This window comes from Diorhabda sublineata, chromosome 7 (assembly GCF_026230105.1).
Source record: "Diorhabda sublineata isolate icDioSubl1.1 chromosome 7, icDioSubl1.1, whole genome shotgun sequence".
Classification (NCBI taxonomy): Eukaryota; Metazoa; Arthropoda; class Insecta; order Coleoptera; family Chrysomelidae; genus Diorhabda; species Diorhabda sublineata.
The window spans coordinates 11440127-11457474 of NC_079480.1; the positions used below are offsets into that span (position 1 = coordinate 11440127).

A 17348-nucleotide genomic window follows, 5' to 3' on the forward strand; every position below is an offset into this window, starting at 1 on the left:
TTTTTAATAAAATTATTCATCCTAGTGATTTGATCATACCTCGTATGAGAATATATTAGAATACATTCAGATGAAAGTTAATTCGTTTACTTTATCAGTATAAAGTAAAGTGCTAACAAGAATTCGTAGACTACGATAATTAATTTTAGAGAAAGTAAAAGTTGCTTCAAATAAGATTAAATTTCTATATATTATATTTAGTGGAAGTACTAACTGGAATGGAACGAATATCTTTTAATAATTTGAAAATAATAACTAGATCTGCGATGTTATATTAGAAAAATCAAGAAATAGCTAGAAGTTGAAAAATAAAATCACAAAGCTAAAACCATCGGTACGTATCGGTGCATTAGTTGGACGTACAAATTAATGTGTCGGTGTCTGAGTTTCAAAAAAATTTTAGTAAAAAAGATGCGTCGGGAGCAAAGTTATCGATTGAATTGTTCCACTCGTTGCAGAAAAAATCTGATGGAATAATATCCAATACAACCAAGTGGAAAATTAAGAAATGATTGATATGAGTTTTAAATTGTAAAAATACTAATAAAAACAATATATGAGTGTAAGTTTTATACATTCTACATTGCAACCTCGAAATTACAACAGGGGAAAATCTGGATAAGGAAATATAATTTCAGTCCCCACTGAATACTACATGAATATTCGAAAGCTAGGAAATATATAAGAAATAGTACACTTTGGTATTCAATTTTGCCACAATCCTACTACGAAAACGCTCATTAACTAGCTAGCTTATAACTTATATTGTGCTTGACCACAATTCCCGATGAATACATAATTATTCGAAAGCTCAGTAATATATTAGAGTTAGTACATTTTTGTATTTATTTTTACCATAATACGAATATAGCAACTCTCTTATGAACCATCAAAGTGTACTAACATTAATATATTACCGAGTATTGTAATACTTATGCATTCATCGTCTGAGACTGAAATTATGATCAAGTAATATAAAAATATGTTTAAAAGTATAGAAATAAAAATGATATTAATTAGTTAAGAGTTTCAGCGTTCAAAATTTCATTTTCCTACTTAAAAGGCATTAAATTCATCGGTTTCAAAAATCAATATACGAATTGACGCTTGATAGAAATATTAATGTTATTGGTTATGGTTGTTATAGAAATCCTTGTTAATTTTCATTGGTTAGTTTATAAATGACATCAAATTTTATAGATTAGAATATTCTAGATTATTGGGAATGTTTTTGAAGATTGATTGATTTGTTAATAAATGACATTAAGTTTTAATAAAATAGGTCGTTATGGATTGAGTTGAATATTTATTGGTTCGATTATGAATGACATTAAATTTATAGGTTATAAGTGAAGTTCAAAGTTCAATGTAAGGTTAATTGGTTGTCGATGGCGTTGAATTTCTTTTATAGAATTTGTTTTCTCAAAATCTAAGATTTCTAAGGTTATTTAAATCAGGTTTCTTATTAATACATTGATCATTTTAGGCAATATGTATATGTTATTTCTAGAAATAGACATTTTTCGTAGTATTTTCTTAATTGTCAAAGATTTGGAGGATTCATAATTCATATGAATCTTGAACGACATGTGTCGCTAATGAACACCTATCAGGATCTAAATTGTTATGAGACATTAACCATTAACCTTTGAAGAGAGGCGGAATACATTTTCAAAATTATTTCCAAGGTGAATAGTAGAAATCCTTTATTTTGATGCGATACTCCTTGACGTTGTCTTCAGTTCAGGTCTCCAGCTCGAACGGGGGGTGTTAAACTGCTCTGATGAGACGTAATAACGTCGAAACTAGTCAGTAGTTACACCCTCTCCTTGCAATTGCGAGCCATTAATGTTAATATCGACAAAAAGGTCGATTTACATCACGTTCCTCGGAGAAGTTGTAATTCAATATTTGTCAATATGCAGATTGAGTACTTGGAATCAACTAAAAAAGGTTATTTGCTCCATTCTTGACAATGAACGAATAACCACTCTAACCCCATCCCTGTCCTGATAATAGTTTCAAAGTGGGAGCCGAAACGTCGAGAATTTCCAAAATTCCAACGCGGTTCAAGCCGCGAATTTAACTTTTTAGTTAATATAATCATAAACTACTATCAAATACATATATTCCGTTGTAGATATATATATATTTTATTTCGAAAATAGTGGTACTGTTGAAAAACAATGATGCAACTCACAAAAATTACATAAATATATCAGGAATATTCCGGTTGATATTTCCATCAGAAATTTCACGTTCAATTTCCTTTTAATTTATACTGGTTTGCGATTACCATTCATTTTATTTGTTTATTATATAAGGTTCAATTGGAGTGAGTTAAATAACTGTACCTAAACGCAATTAAATGTTATTATCACCGTTACTTCATTCAAATAACGTGTAGGAAACATTGTTTTTCGTAATATTGTGGTAGCAATATTTTAACAATCTAACGCGTGAATTTTATTTCCTTTTATAAAGAGGCAAATCTCAAAATATAGGATGTTCTACTAAATCAATACCTACTATTACAACTAACACGTGAATTATGTTGATAAATTACACCGTTCGGTGTAAAACCGGCTTTATACGTCAACGAAGATCATCATTCCGTTGTATGAAAACCAAAGCTCATCACAGTTGTCCAAAATTAGGCTGGCGACCACAATTTTGGTGTTTCATATACTATACATCCACAATTAACAATTAAATGCATATTAAGCTACATATGCCATTATTGACGACGATAAAAAAGTCGCAGTCATGGAAATGTGAAAGGAGGGAACAAGCGTAAACCGTAAAGAGAAGCCTGAAGTATGATTAACTCATGGTGAAATATATCAGAGCGTATTAGTCCTTATCAAGTGTTCTTACATATATCATCTTTTGAAAAGAAATTTAACGTTCAATTTTCAACTAAAATATGAGTGTTTCAAAATAGAATTATCGAGAATAAATTTAAAAAATTATTATGTGCCTCAGGACAGAAAAAATGGACTGCCAAATATAACTTCTGGTATTAAAGCGAGCGTTAGCTAATAAACTAGATAGGATCAAACGTGTAAATGAGGGTTCGAGAAATCATAAATAAGAGTACCGATGATGCGGGTTTCCAGTTTTAAGGGCCCATTTTTTAAGTAACGTATCCACAAGGTTCGTCTTTGACTTGATTCATGGCACAATTAACACAAAGATTGTAACCACCGCTTCGTTGTTTTCGAACTCGGTGCGTAAGGGACATACAAGACATACAAGGGACAAAGATTTAGCCAAAAATACAAGGTTTTAATAAAACAATAGCGAATTACAGCCGTTAAAAAGATTTCCATTGCCGGAAAGCGTCGCACGTCGTATCAATTGAACCATCTCGAACCATTGGCAATGTAAATAAAAACTAAACTTGAAATAAAAAGTAGTAGTTTAGTAGTGTGTAGTTCCAGCTGTACATCGCTGGAACGAAGATACCACCCTGTAATTTATTCTGGAGTACCACTTGAAAGAAAGTCTATGGAACACAAAAAGTGCTGTTTATAGAAACATAAATGGCATCACATACTTTGGGAATAAACTTCCAAATTGTTGGTTTGGACACGCGAAATTGTACACTGTAAAGAACTGTAAAGTTCTAAAACTATTTCGATACGATAAAGTTATTTAATTTAATTTTATTATTGACGAAATAGCCTCCCTCATAAGGAAGTCAGACTTCATTATGGAGGGACCAATCTTACCTGGCAGTATGTCAAATAGTTGCTTGGATATTCTCTTTACTAATTTCCTCGTATGATACAATTATTCATTCTTTTACGACTGATATAAAATGTCTTAGTTTAATGTACGCCATTTTAATTCAGTGACTAAACAGAGCGAGCTAAAATGTCGCGTAGAAAAATACTAAATGGTAAGTAACTTAATTTGGTAACTGGCTTTAGTTACTTGCTTTAGCTACTATCCCCATGTAAATTCGCCTTAATAGTGCAGTAATAAGTAAAGGTTCTTCCCATGGAACATCTCATAGTTGAGTTAATGAGAAATTGCTCAATTACTCGTATGTTGAAATTCAAAGCTCATGAAAGAAACTCAAGTTTTTCATCATTTTATGCAATTTATCTCAAATGTATGCTTAATAACTTGTGTTATGCTTACAAGAATTACTTTAATAATAATTGTAGTATTAGATTCAACAAATGTTAACTAACTTTAATTTTCTAAGTTGAGGTAACACAATACATAACCAAGTTATTGTTTTCAAATACTAAGGTCTCTCTAAAAAGACTGAACACCCTGTGTTTCCTTAATTGATGATTTTGAAGTCGATAAAACCGTTAAATAGAACAATAAAGACCTTTACATTCTACAAAAGTAACCACGGTGCATAATTGGTCCGTATTTATCTAAATATGCACGTGGCTATTCAGTAACTATGCTGCAGAATATGTTAGAACGTTACTAGATTTTATTCCACCATAGTTACTTCATTTTGAAGGTTATACAAAACATGGATACAGTAGGCTGGAGCAACCTACTCCCATGGAAAGTTTACCCGTGGTTAAAGAAACTTTTCGAGACTATGATCGTCGTTGTTGCAGGTTTTCTGCACTTTTCCTGTAACCTGGTGAAGCGGTTCACCTGTACCCGCCACATAAATACTTGCATTTTACGAAGAAACGTTTGTTTGCTTCGAGCGTTTCTTTTTTTAAACTTTTTATTTACTTATTTTTTTTTTCAGTACACATCACTCCACCGTCCACCGCAACTTCAGTCCTACGAATCTCTCTTTTTCTCTGTACCAGACAAATCTAGCGCAGAGAAGAAATTATGGGTTTTCTTAAAAATTAACTCTACATGGATAGACCAAGAACTATACTTTTATTAAAGGAGAATACTCGTAAAGAAATAGGCACATACTCTGCGGTATGTGTCGAAGAGTTTCCGAAAAATGCAGGTTAAGAAACAACATTAGGCAACAGGAAAATTAGTTTTTTCCTGGTGGATAAGTTTATGTGTTTCGTAATTCTTATTAAAAAAAAATAAATAAGAAAGGCGAAAAAAATTTAGTCACGTCACATTTTTGTGAGAAATAAATTTATTGGAAAATCTTAACTATTTATGAAACTAGGGGCCCGGAGTATCTCTAATTACAAACCAAGATTAGTCTGCAAACATTGCTGGTTCTAATTTTCCTTGGTAGCGCTTTTCATTTGTGGCGATAGAAGATCAGTAGTTACCCAAAAAGTTTTCTTCAGTAACTTTGACAAACGCCATCCAAGTTTCTCTGGATATCGTATCTTCAATTAATGTTTTGACGTCGTATCCAACCAATATTCATTTTAATGTTACTCAAAGAGGTAATAGGAAGGTGGTAATATCATCTTTTTGGATTCAACTAATCCCTCAATGCAATTACAGTACACTGAATCGTCCTCTATAGAAAACAAATCAACATATGAACTGTGACGTTTATGGTACACGGTAACTCCAATTCCCGTTTCAATTTCTTCGTTTTCAGAACTGCTTGATATTTCTTCAACACCATAGAGTGGAGAGGGCACACGAACTTCTTCCGACTGAGGGATTGCTTTGTTACAGAAAACACCTCCGTATATTTAATTTCCTTAAAAAGCTTTTGATATTGGTCAAGAAAAAATAACAATCACTTATGTGATTAGTAAATTTGCGCCATATCATTGGTTTACCAAAAGGCATGGCTGTATATTCTCCATTGAACCAACATGTCAAATTTTTTAAGACAAGAGATAAAGCAGGTGTACGGCACCCAATAAAATTGTTGCGAATATGTATAATAGCCTTTTAGGGGTGTCGAGAGTCGAGAGAATTCAGATATTTGCCTGATATTTTACACGATCAACTATCACTATCAACCAACTTCCGAAGATGAATTCGCGAAAATAATCGATGATAACTCTGAACTACTTACAGAAAAAAAATTCAAACGATTTTAGACGTGAAGGACAAAAACCAATTCGATTCAAGTAACTTTGAGTATGGCCTAATGTAATTTTCCATTCTTTGTTTTTTATTTCGAGAGAACATTTCTTTGATTATAATTTGTTTGCTTTTTATCATAGCAATTCAAAAAGTGTAAAAATTTATGGTATTTTAGTTGAACAACCTGATATATCTCGTACTCTCTCACATACGTATATTTGCAAAAGGAAGAGATGCAGCAAGTGAGGTGTGTTGTTCTTCCAGGTAGAGATGTGTCAATTAGAAATAATCAAAATAAAAATATAAACAAGTGGAGGCGACTTTTTTAGATAATTTATTCCTTCTCAAGATATTCAAGATCCTGTGCTGATGATTAATAAACCGAAATACGTATAACTTGAGATAAGTATGCATAATGGCTTTTATTCTTAGTACATCGATAATATTTTGAAACAAATGAGAAAGTTTTTATAGTAATTACACTAACACAAAATTATTTTGCTACACACAATCGTGTCTAAATTGATCACATTTCCAATATGATTGTTTAAGAAAACGTGAGGCCATGAATCATTGAAATCTGATAGGAATATCACTGCAATTAGATTTAACAATAAGAATTGCTTAATTGGCACAGTCGAATTCCTCTATATATCGTTCAAGGTTAGATAACTTTGAGAAAATATGCGAAACGAAGACATTTGAAAAATTAGTAGGTATGCCACATTCATTTCAGACAGAATCGGCTCAAGCTCGCACGATATCAATTTATCTGCTGGAAATATCACATAATAGTCTTCCATTTTTGTGTAAATGACTCATTCTGCATTTTTGTGCGAATTTTTATTAAATATTGTATATATGAATCATATAAAATTGATAAATAAATATTTTTAATCGATATTCCAAACATTGATGGAAATAAACTACACGTTTAAAAACCAAATTGATATTTTTATAAACAACAATGAGCTTAGTTTGCTCATGAGTGAGTTACAAGATGTTAAATTGAAAAAATAGAATAAGTTTTCGTAAACAGGACTGTTACTATTTGGAATAGTGACTTGAAATTGGATGTGAAACACAAACAAGGATATTTGAGATATAATGCATCTAAATGTTCTTGACTTTTCGTCTCTTCTGTTTTTTCAATAATTTTTGGAAGATAAAATTTAACGTTTCGACTTTTCTTTGTCAAAATATTATATTGACCCTGACAATTTGCGTATTAATACATCAAAATAAGAATAAAATAAAAAAATAAATTTGTTCTAATAAGAAAAATTAATTTTCCTTCAGTCCTTACATCTCAAATATATAGCAGTACTTAAAAAATCTAATTATTTGTAGTTTAGAATTTACAAAATAGAGCTATAAATTTTACTTAAGTCTTTTTTATCATTTATAGCTTTTTCGTTCTTATGAATGTGAACCATTTCTAAAAATTCTCTTTTTCGTGTATTAGATTCCGTTTCAAGAATTTTTGAATATTTATAATTGAATTTATGTTTTTTTGTTATGGTTCTTTAACGCAGTTTATTAAAATTCGAAAATTCTTGGAACAGAATCTAATACACGAAAAATTTTTAGAAATAGTTTACGTAAAAACGAAAAAGCTATAAATGATAAAAAAGACCTATTATCGAATAATAAATTGTTGGATGCATTCGAAAGCATTGGGATTGTTCAATGTATGAACATTTTAACTAGGCACAAAGGGACTATTTCTTACAGTCCACTATAGTTTAGCTGCTAAGGAATAACTGTGAAGTTTCCGCCGAATAAATTTTCCCGCTGGAATTTTTTTCGCGGGAGAAGGCTCATTGATGGGAAAATATAGTATAAAACAAGTGAGTTAAGATATTAGATTTTAGTTTATCTTCAGTCTCTGAAGACGATAACTTGGTTATCGAAACGCGCCTCAGACAATGTAATTGTGACTGTTGGTGTAAGACTTTTCAGTATAAAAGAAAACAGAAATCAAAATATCATTGAATCTATCTATAAGTAATTAACCAATTTCATTTACAGTTTGATAGATGTTAGAAATATCATATAAACAAACAAAATTACATTTTTTTTTCATATAGGAAGCCGGTTCTGATTTAGTTTTTATACATAAGTGGCACAAAGTAGACAATTTTCCGTTTTATATTCATTAGAGATGGTTCGAATTTGTGTTTAATGTGGCGAGCGTTATGTAATTGTCATTATCAGACTCTATTCAAATAACCTGAATTCGTTAAAGCGATTAGTAATTATTTTTCATTATTACCATACTTCGTTTGAATTACAATACTTATAGAGAATATAAAAAGGAGGTTAATAAACTGAAAACAATAGTTATGAGATAATCCGTGTAAATAAATTGACATGGTTGGAAAAATTTGCATAAATAGTTAGACAATAATATTTGAAATATTTTTTCCTGGTAAAACTATTATTGGGCACTGAAGCAATCAGAACGAGATGAACAAGAATTCTATATATTTTTTCATCATTTTTTTTCAAGCATGCAATTAATTGCATATTAATACCTGATCCAATAAATACGAGTAAAACACAAAAGTTTTGGATAAAAATTTATTTATTTTTTAACATAATCTCTTTTTAGCTTCAGTGATGTACAATAAGTCTGATACCCCTTTTATAATAAGAATCTTTGACCAATGAACCATTTTTTCAAGTCTGCGATCAGAAAATAAGTAAACTTAACTGCATTAATTTTGGCCATGGCAATAACGGAAGTGTGAGCTGGTGCATTGTCTTGATGAAACAACATTTTCTTCTTAGCCAAAAGCGGCCGTTTTTGCTTTATTTCTTTGCTCAAATGTTGCAATAAGTTCGCATAATACTTGCCGTTGACAGTTTTCCCTTTTTCAAGATAGTCAATGAAAATAAAAAAAAACGAGGCCCTTCCCCTTTATTTCTGTAAAACATGGCCAAACACTCGATGGAAACATCTTCACGACGCTGTTTTTCTTCCATTGTGAGCAATCTGGTACCAATCTTGCGCATAACTTTCTCAGGTCCAAACTTTCAGTTAATATGCGGTGTACCGCACTTTTTGAAATGCCTACGATGTCTCCTAGCTCGCGCCCTTTCAGTCGAAGATGATCCAGTACTGCTTTGTGGATTTTTTCTACATTTCTTGATTCATCTCATTTGGACGACTACTGTGATGCTGGTCCACCCAATATTTTACTGTTGATAACGAAGGAGCAATCTCACTCAGAGTAAAACCTAGTTTAGCCTTTTATATTGGTTGGAATTATGCCTTTCAAATAAAAGTATTGTTTCACATAACGATAACCAATTCTTTACATGTTTACAAATTCACTGAAAACGTTTACTATTGATAGCTGTCAAACAAATGATAAACAACGTAGTGTCTTCAAACTTGAAACATACGCTGTATACATTGTGTACTTTCTAATAGAGTAGTAATTTTCGAGCAACTGTCGCCATCTCTAGGTCGGGCCATTATCGTATTTAAAAATGTGCTATCAACAAACATCTGAGATCTCATTAATTTGACATAATTGAGGTACTTACACGCGAGTCTGGTTAAGTTGTATTAAGGTATTATTACTTTTTAATAATATTCATTAACTATTTATTTCAATATAGGTATTTATCTTGTCTTTTAAAACATGAATTCGTCATGAAGAAATTGTAGTTATAATAATGATTCATTTTATTATATTTGTGGTGTTTATATAACATACAAGAAATATCAAAGACTTAGTGAGGAACACTTAGTTAGATAAACCATGAGTTCCTCATAAATAAAAAAACCAAGATATGCAAATCATTTTGTCAAAATAGCAAAAAATTCTTATTCATTTATTATTGATTCACAAATAAGTTGATATTTTAATTTTCGAAAGAATGAGATAGAGATGCTTTATTGTCAAAATATTGTTCCAATTTGTAGACAAAAGCTTGTAAAAACTAGAAAAGAAACATAAAAATAACTAAATAAAGATACATATAGAATAAAATTTCAATATATAGAAGAAAACCACAATAAATAACTCCACTCCACATTCTATTGGCTTGCAAGATGACATCGTTGTATCAACCCTTACAAGCTGACTTCTGTTGATAAGGTATGACTTAAACCATGCTTAAACCGTAGTACTGCAAGTGGTTGAACAAAAAATTACGATTAACTCAATCGAAAGCCTTAGAAAAATCACAAAAAGTTGTTGTAATGGAGTGATAAAAGCCTCTTTTTGACCAATCTTTCTATGGTATTAGATAACGTAGGAGGGACATACATAGTTACTAAACTAAACATGCAAAAACCACTAAATTTTTTACAAAGTTCTCAATTAAATAATTTTGTCTCCTGCCTGAATATAAAAACTTTCTCCACTTCAACTGATAGGGGTGTTTTTATAATACTGATTGCTGCAGGATGCAAATCAATGGATTCAGTAAATTCACCCTAAATAAAAATCACCTACTTGGCTAAGAAATTGATATCCACAATTTTCTTCTTCTTCTTCCTCTTTCGATAGGACCAGGTCATGTTCAATCCTGTACGTTTGGCCCTTTCCTGGATCTTCCTGAGAAGCTGAACTCCAGCTTTCGTACCACCTCTCTGGTGGTCTGCCTACAGATCTGCGTGTGTTTGGTCTCTTCGTTTTAGTTCACTTTACCCATCTGTCTTCTGGCACTCTTTCTACGTTATCCCTCCAGAATCTTTTTCATGCCCTGATCCATCTCACCACATCCTGTACGCCCAATTCTTCTCTCATGTCATTACTCCTTATTCAGTCCCTGAGGGTGACCCTTGATGGTTCGCAATATTTTCATCTACGTAGTCCTCATTAATTATTTTTGTTGTTGCTGTCTATAGTTTCTGAGGCATATGTGAGAATAGTTTTCACACACGTTTTATAGATTCTGGTCTTGCTCTGTAAGCTTAACGCTTTGTTTCTCCACACTATATCTCTCAGATAGCCAGACAGCCGCCGACTTTTGCTTTCATCGCTTGTATTCGTGTCTCCTCTGTCAGATTTCTTTCACTAGATATATTCACTCCTAGGTAATTGAATCTTGATACCTACTGTATTATTCCTCTATTGACAGCCAATTTGCATCTAATAGAATTTTTTGATATTACCATTGATTGTGTCTTGTTGACTGAGATGCTCATATTAAATTTTTCGGCAAAAAATTTTCATCTTATATATTAGACGTTGTAAGTCGTCTTCATTTTCTGTTACGGTAATAACATCGTCTGCATAAAAGAATACCTTTAGGGAGCGGCGACCAATTCTGTATCCTGCATTGACTTTGTTGACATCCTCGATAATTTGAGCCATTATGATGTTGAATAGGGTTGGGCTAAGACTGTCTCCCTGCCGAACACCAGTATTAATTTGAGCTTCTTCAGAGAGTCCTATCTTAGTTTTAATTCTTGTTCTGGTTCCGGCATAAAGTTCTTTGATGACTCGTTGGTACTTATAGTATCCCAGGCGTATTCTATCAAATGCTTTGGTGAAGTCAACAAAACAGACAAACATGGGTTTATTGAATTCTATCGACTTTTCCACCAACTGACGAACTATGAATATTGCGTCCACTGTTAATCTATTAGACCTGAATCCTTGTTGTTCTTCGGAAGTTGGTATCTTATTCCTTATTTTATTTGCCAATATCTTATTAAAAATTTTAAGAACCAAACAAAGCAAAGTTATATTCCTAAAATTATTCGAATCTCTTTTTTGTGTATTGGTAGGGATATACTCCATTTCCATTCATCTGGGATAGTGCCAGAAATTATAATCTATAAACCGGAATAGTCGCGTGAGTTCTTTTTGTAACTCTGTTCCTCCGTACTTAGTAAGTTCATTGTTTATATTATCAATGTCAGGCGTTTTCCGGTTATTCAGTTTTTTTGTTGTTTCCTGAATTTCCTCCATCGTTATTTCGGGTTCATTGTTGCCGTCATTTGTAGTGATTTCAATACATGCAATTTTTTGAATTGTTTCATTAGTTTTACACTTCAGGTTAATGCAGATTACATGCATTTATTTTTCTTATTTTTTTGGAAACAAAGCTATAATTGGTTTTTATAAAAGAAAGTTGTTGTTTTTTAGTTCTCTTTTTTGACAAGTAAAATGTTAATTTTATATGAATTCCATCCCACACCGGAATAGAGGGAAATGATAGAGTAGATGGATTAGCGAAAAATCCATACAACAATGGGCAGACAGTAAAGAGTAACCATATAGTACACACCGATTTCCAAGCATTTTTTAATAAGGAAATTCAAGAAAAATGGCAAGAAACATTAAATCAGAACCAACACGAACTTTACGTTCGTAATAGAATGACCACAATGTATTTTTCATTTTTGTCAGAAAGCATATGGTATAAAAGTTGCTGGATACCAGCCAAAATCACCCGATGTATTCACAGGATGTGTGAAATTTCTGTAATAGTACCGGTTAATATGAATTTTAAAGAGATGTAGGAATGCAAACAACTATCGAAAACTAAATTTTCTTTTCGCACCGTGACGTTTTTTGACTTTCTGTGAATTAAAATTATCATTATTAGCATATCGCCGTATCCTTAGGCTAATAATTTGATTTAAATAATAATATTTGAGAGAAAGTATCAGGTGTTTAATAATATAATTTTTTCATTTTCTACCCGTTTATTAAACGTGAAAAAAACCCGTTTAAAAGTGATAAAAACAATAACGTACAAAATTACTTTGAAAGAAACAATATTCCTCGTAATACATGTTGTTGAAGTCGGTTCAGTTTTTTAATTATCTTCTAATACAAGCTCAAGTGAAACGGTACACTTTCACTAATAGTACAGTAGCTTGTCTATCCAGAAAGTCTCTAGATACTGTGATTGCAGATATATGAATTGCAGATATATAAATTGATAGTAAAGTATACTGTTTTTAAAAGCACGAGCAAGTAATAGGGTCCTTGCATACTTTTTTTATACCTCAACTACTTTTAATATATAATAACACACTATTTTTTAATTTATATATATATATATATATATATATATATATATATATATATTAGTTCAAGAAAAAATAAATTTAAATATCTAAATAACGCGCCAAAACTCATTTGTTGTCACATGCCCATAGGTGCTTCGACCATTACTGAAAGATAATAAAAATGTTTTAACATCGAAAGCTTTAATCAAAACATAACCTTAAAAACTATCACCTTTATGACTACATTTTAATAAAGTTCAAGCAAACAAATGTGATAATGACGTTACTATAAGAAAGTCTAATTAGTCGCACTTACATATCTACTTTTACTCCACGTATTTCAACCGAATTAAATGATTGATAATTAGCAAAGATCGTAGCAACCATGAATGCATCTACCTTAGGTAGATTGTCCGATCTTGTTTCGATAAATTCTATTTCGGTCATCATTTCAATTAAAATAGTGTATGAAACCCTTACAAAAACACGATTCGCACTAAACAACCAATTACCTCCACTCACAACAACAGAATGGTGTTTGAAGGCGACACGCGGTGACCACGTTTTAGTATTTACTTACTTTCTACGTCACAACCGCAGTAACCAATAGAAAAATGTTTTCGGTTCCATAATCAAATTATCATGAATTTATATTTGCGATTTATACTATTTTAAGTTATAATATAATACAATTCAACTCAAATTCATAAATTACCGAACTCTGCTTGTCTAAGCACATGAGAAAATTCACATTGCCAATTATCAACCGATTTGGATCAATTTTTTTCTAAATTTCTGAGAATAATTGTACTTTTTGATAAAGTTGCTCAGTAATGATTACAGCATCTAGTCCCCCCTCTTTCTCTCTCTCTAACTGTCACTGCGTAAATCTCTATCTCTCTTTCCTTTTTATTTGAAGGTAATTTTCGTTAATAGCATAAGAGCTAGCCATAGCAGAGCTCTGCAGGATTGCGGTCACAAAAGTTCAAGAGTATTTAGTAGAGGACACATTTATCAATTTTTTAAAGAAGCTCCGAATTCCCAGTACTTGATGAAAAAAATAAGTCAGTCAGTATTGTTTAGCTTTTATAAGACATTTAAAAATTACTTGTTGTGAGTAGCTGCAATATTTGGCATCGCAGGGGCATGTCGTAGAGATGAGCTCCAAAAATTAAGAGTATTAAAGACATAGAAGAAGTAGGTTCAATATTAATTGTAAAAGTTCCACGTTCAATATATAACGTACAATCCTGAGCTATACACCGGTCACTGCTTCAGAAAATCATCCGCAGATACTCGAGCAGATATATTAAAGCTCAAACGACAAGGCGGGTGGAAATCGTCGACAGTAGCGGAAAAATATGTAGAGCAATCACTTGCAAACAAACTCAATGTTGCAAAACAAATACTGAAGAAGCTGAAGAAAATAACAATGTACAGATACCAAGTACTAGTACATTGAAAGAAGTCACAAATCAAGAAGTAGAATTAAAAAATATTTCACTAAAAAGTATTAATATTAAAAATTGCAAAAATTGTACATTTACTTTTAATATTAATGGTACAAATAATGTTTAAGTTAAATTATTCATAATCACTAGTTCCTAACTTTCTCAATGTTAACCAATAGTATTAATTAATTATTAAATATTTTGCTCTTAAATCACGCTTTTTATTTTTCTATACCTAAATAAAACATTTTTTTTTTCATAAACGTAGAAAAAATATTGTACGCAACTCATACAAAAAGTGTTTATTGCACGCGATAAGAATATGTCCAACGAGGCCGTTAGGCCGAGTTCTCAGCACATCGAGTGCAATAAACACTTACTTTTGGCACTATTGCACTTACTATTAATTAGTGGCCATTAAAAATGAAATTCGTGAAATAAATTTTACTTACTTTTATTTGTTGATTATATAGCACAATCATATCCCATTTATTTGAATATTGCATCAAAAACTTATCACAATCAATAAAAAATGAAATGAGCTCGTTAGATGAGTAAATACATAAACGCAGTTTTACACTGAGAGAAGGGAACACCCAGATTATCATCTTGCCGCGACGTTCCTCGAAGTTTCTTGGGATACCATGAATCGGTAATCATTACTGAGAAACTTTATCAATATATACAACTATTTCCAGAAATAAAAAAAAAAGATCAAAATCGGTTGATAATTGGCACAGTAAATGAATTCAAAAAAAACCTGTTGCTTTTTTTGTAGTTTCCATCGTATCCTGGTGATTTTTTTTCAATTGTGGTTAGCAGAAACAGACATTTTGAATAGAGCCATCAAAAATAATATTCCATTGAGCCAAATGCTCAAAGTTTCAAATATACGACAATTTTCTTCAAATTTTTTCGGAAGTTTTTCGGCCTGCGAAACTTTTTGCAATATTTCAACACTCTTAGAACAGACCCCAAAAATCTAGGTAAAAATTTTGACGCGCGTACCTAATAGGTTTTTTCACATGAATTTTCCGGCACTTTCGATCACTTAATACGAGGGTTTTCTGGCATGCATTTTCTTCCACTATTACAGCGCTCTTATTTGAAGTTCAAACTTCAAATTACAAAAAGAATGATGCGCGTACCACTTGAGGTTTTAGCGACTATTTTTTCGTCCGGGAAAACTGGCTAGCAGTTTCATATCCAACCTGCACTGACCTACTACCGTTTGATGAGGTACTAGGTTTGTTCTTCCGGTTTACAAGCTGAAACGGCGCGCACCTTATCGACCTTATTTTTGTTGCTAGCTCTAGAACTATTTTCTTTCAGTGTTTCTAGTGATGTCACTATTTTTTACTTCTTTACTGTTTATTGTATCAGTATTTCATTTCTTAGCCTAGACCACATGTCTATGCACTATATTATAATTTCCATTACCGTCGCACTTAACAACATTATCTAGATTTATCTAGCTTGAATTTATTCTAGCTCTTTTCGTTTCCATACTTTTCAGTTTACTTACAAACTCTTATCAATATCGTTATTCGTGGCGCCAGTAAAACAAAAAAATTTTTACATATCAGCTATTCTAGTAGCCAGGATTCTTTTATTACTGTATTACCAACCAAAAAGCATTTTTCCTGAAAAATTTCTGATGTTGTTTGTCCATAGTGATCGAAATATTTCTCATCAATTTTTTGTGTTATATCTTCATTCAAGATCGACCTTGAATATATGTGATTTGACAGGTTGACAGTTTTGAGCTCGAAGTGCAGCTTGACAATATTGACAGTGTCTCTACAGTAAAATAAATAACATTAATAACATATTCTTCAATGTGACATAAACGAATTATTTATTATAACACGTAGAAATACTCAAAATGTCTCACCCTCAAAGCCGGAGTATATGGGCAATGATAATAAAAAATTTCATCAATTCCTTAAAACCTAGACAATTTAGAGGAACTCTCGTTGGTACAGATTATTTCGGCAATCAATACTACGAAATTCCAGCAGATCCCTCAGTCGGTAAGACTCGCTATAGTCGGTGGTTCAATCCACCAAAAAAAGATGATTTCATGCAAGAATTGCCGGCAGAATGGGAGTCATGGTTGCGAGGAAGAAGGAAAATTCCACCGACTGACGAAGAGATTATGAAAAACGTAGCCATTATGCAAATGAAAAAGAAAAATGCCATTAAAGTGAATGCAGAAGCAGGTCAGATAACACCAATGACAAAAGGTTTTGAATCATTTCCGAAAAGATATGATTACGAATCTGTACCGGGAAAAGGAAATTATAGTAGTTAATAAATGTTATTAGTTTCGTATCATCTAAAATAAATATGTTTTTCTTGCCCAATTTATATGTATTCTGCTCTGCTCGATTCAAGCACTAAAAGATTTTAAAGAATAACCTAACGCAAAAAACATTAAAATAAACAATTTTATTTGTGAGAAAAGCATGTTTAGGTGAAGAATCCTTAGAAATTATAGACAAAAACGTCCATAAAGCTAATGTACCACTGCGACTCAACCAATTTCATGTTCAATATAAAAGATTTCGCTCTCGATGAAGAAGACATGGTAAGCTTTGACGTAGTCCCTCATGAAGAGTCCACTAAACTATAATAGATTATATCAATGAGTTGTTTTCAATGAATTTTACTAATTTATTTCAGTACAGCTCCCGCTGACCAAAGGTGCAGATATGTAGATGACACATTTACAATCTGCAATCATAGACTAGAAAAACTGAATGTTATGACATACCAATTGCTGTCGTTAAAATATACAGTTCACAATGGAAGCTGAACAACACTAACCACTAAATTCTATAGAAAAACTACTAACACTTTTTTGCTTGAGAGCTCTAGTAATCATGCTTGTGGGAATCATGGTGTTATGAAAACCAAACAGCGAGAATAATTTGGAACCGTGGGGAATACGAGGGAAC

The 17348-nt window shown here is 31.9% G+C and overlaps 2 protein-coding genes across 2 annotated transcripts in view; one reads left to right on the forward strand and one right to left on the reverse strand.

The window, feature by feature from the left end:
- The window catches only part of LOC130446875 (uncharacterized), a 56115-nt gene extending 44398 nt beyond the window's left edge, over positions 1-11717 (reverse strand). Inside the window, exon 1 of the mRNA XM_056783381.1 lies at positions 11220-11717. Coding sequence (XP_056639359.1) covers positions 11220-11717 — 498 coding nt within the window. The remainder of the gene's footprint in view (positions 1-11219) is intronic.
- A 4556-nt stretch (positions 11718-16273) lies between these two features.
- LOC130446876 (NADH dehydrogenase [ubiquinone] 1 alpha subcomplex assembly factor 2-like) lies at positions 16274-16702 on the forward strand. Its single transcript, XM_056783382.1, has one exon. It carries the CDS (start codon positions 16274-16276, stop codon positions 16700-16702), a length of 429 nt encoding a protein of 142 aa, XP_056639360.1.
- Positions 16703-17348: the final 646 nt, after the last annotated feature.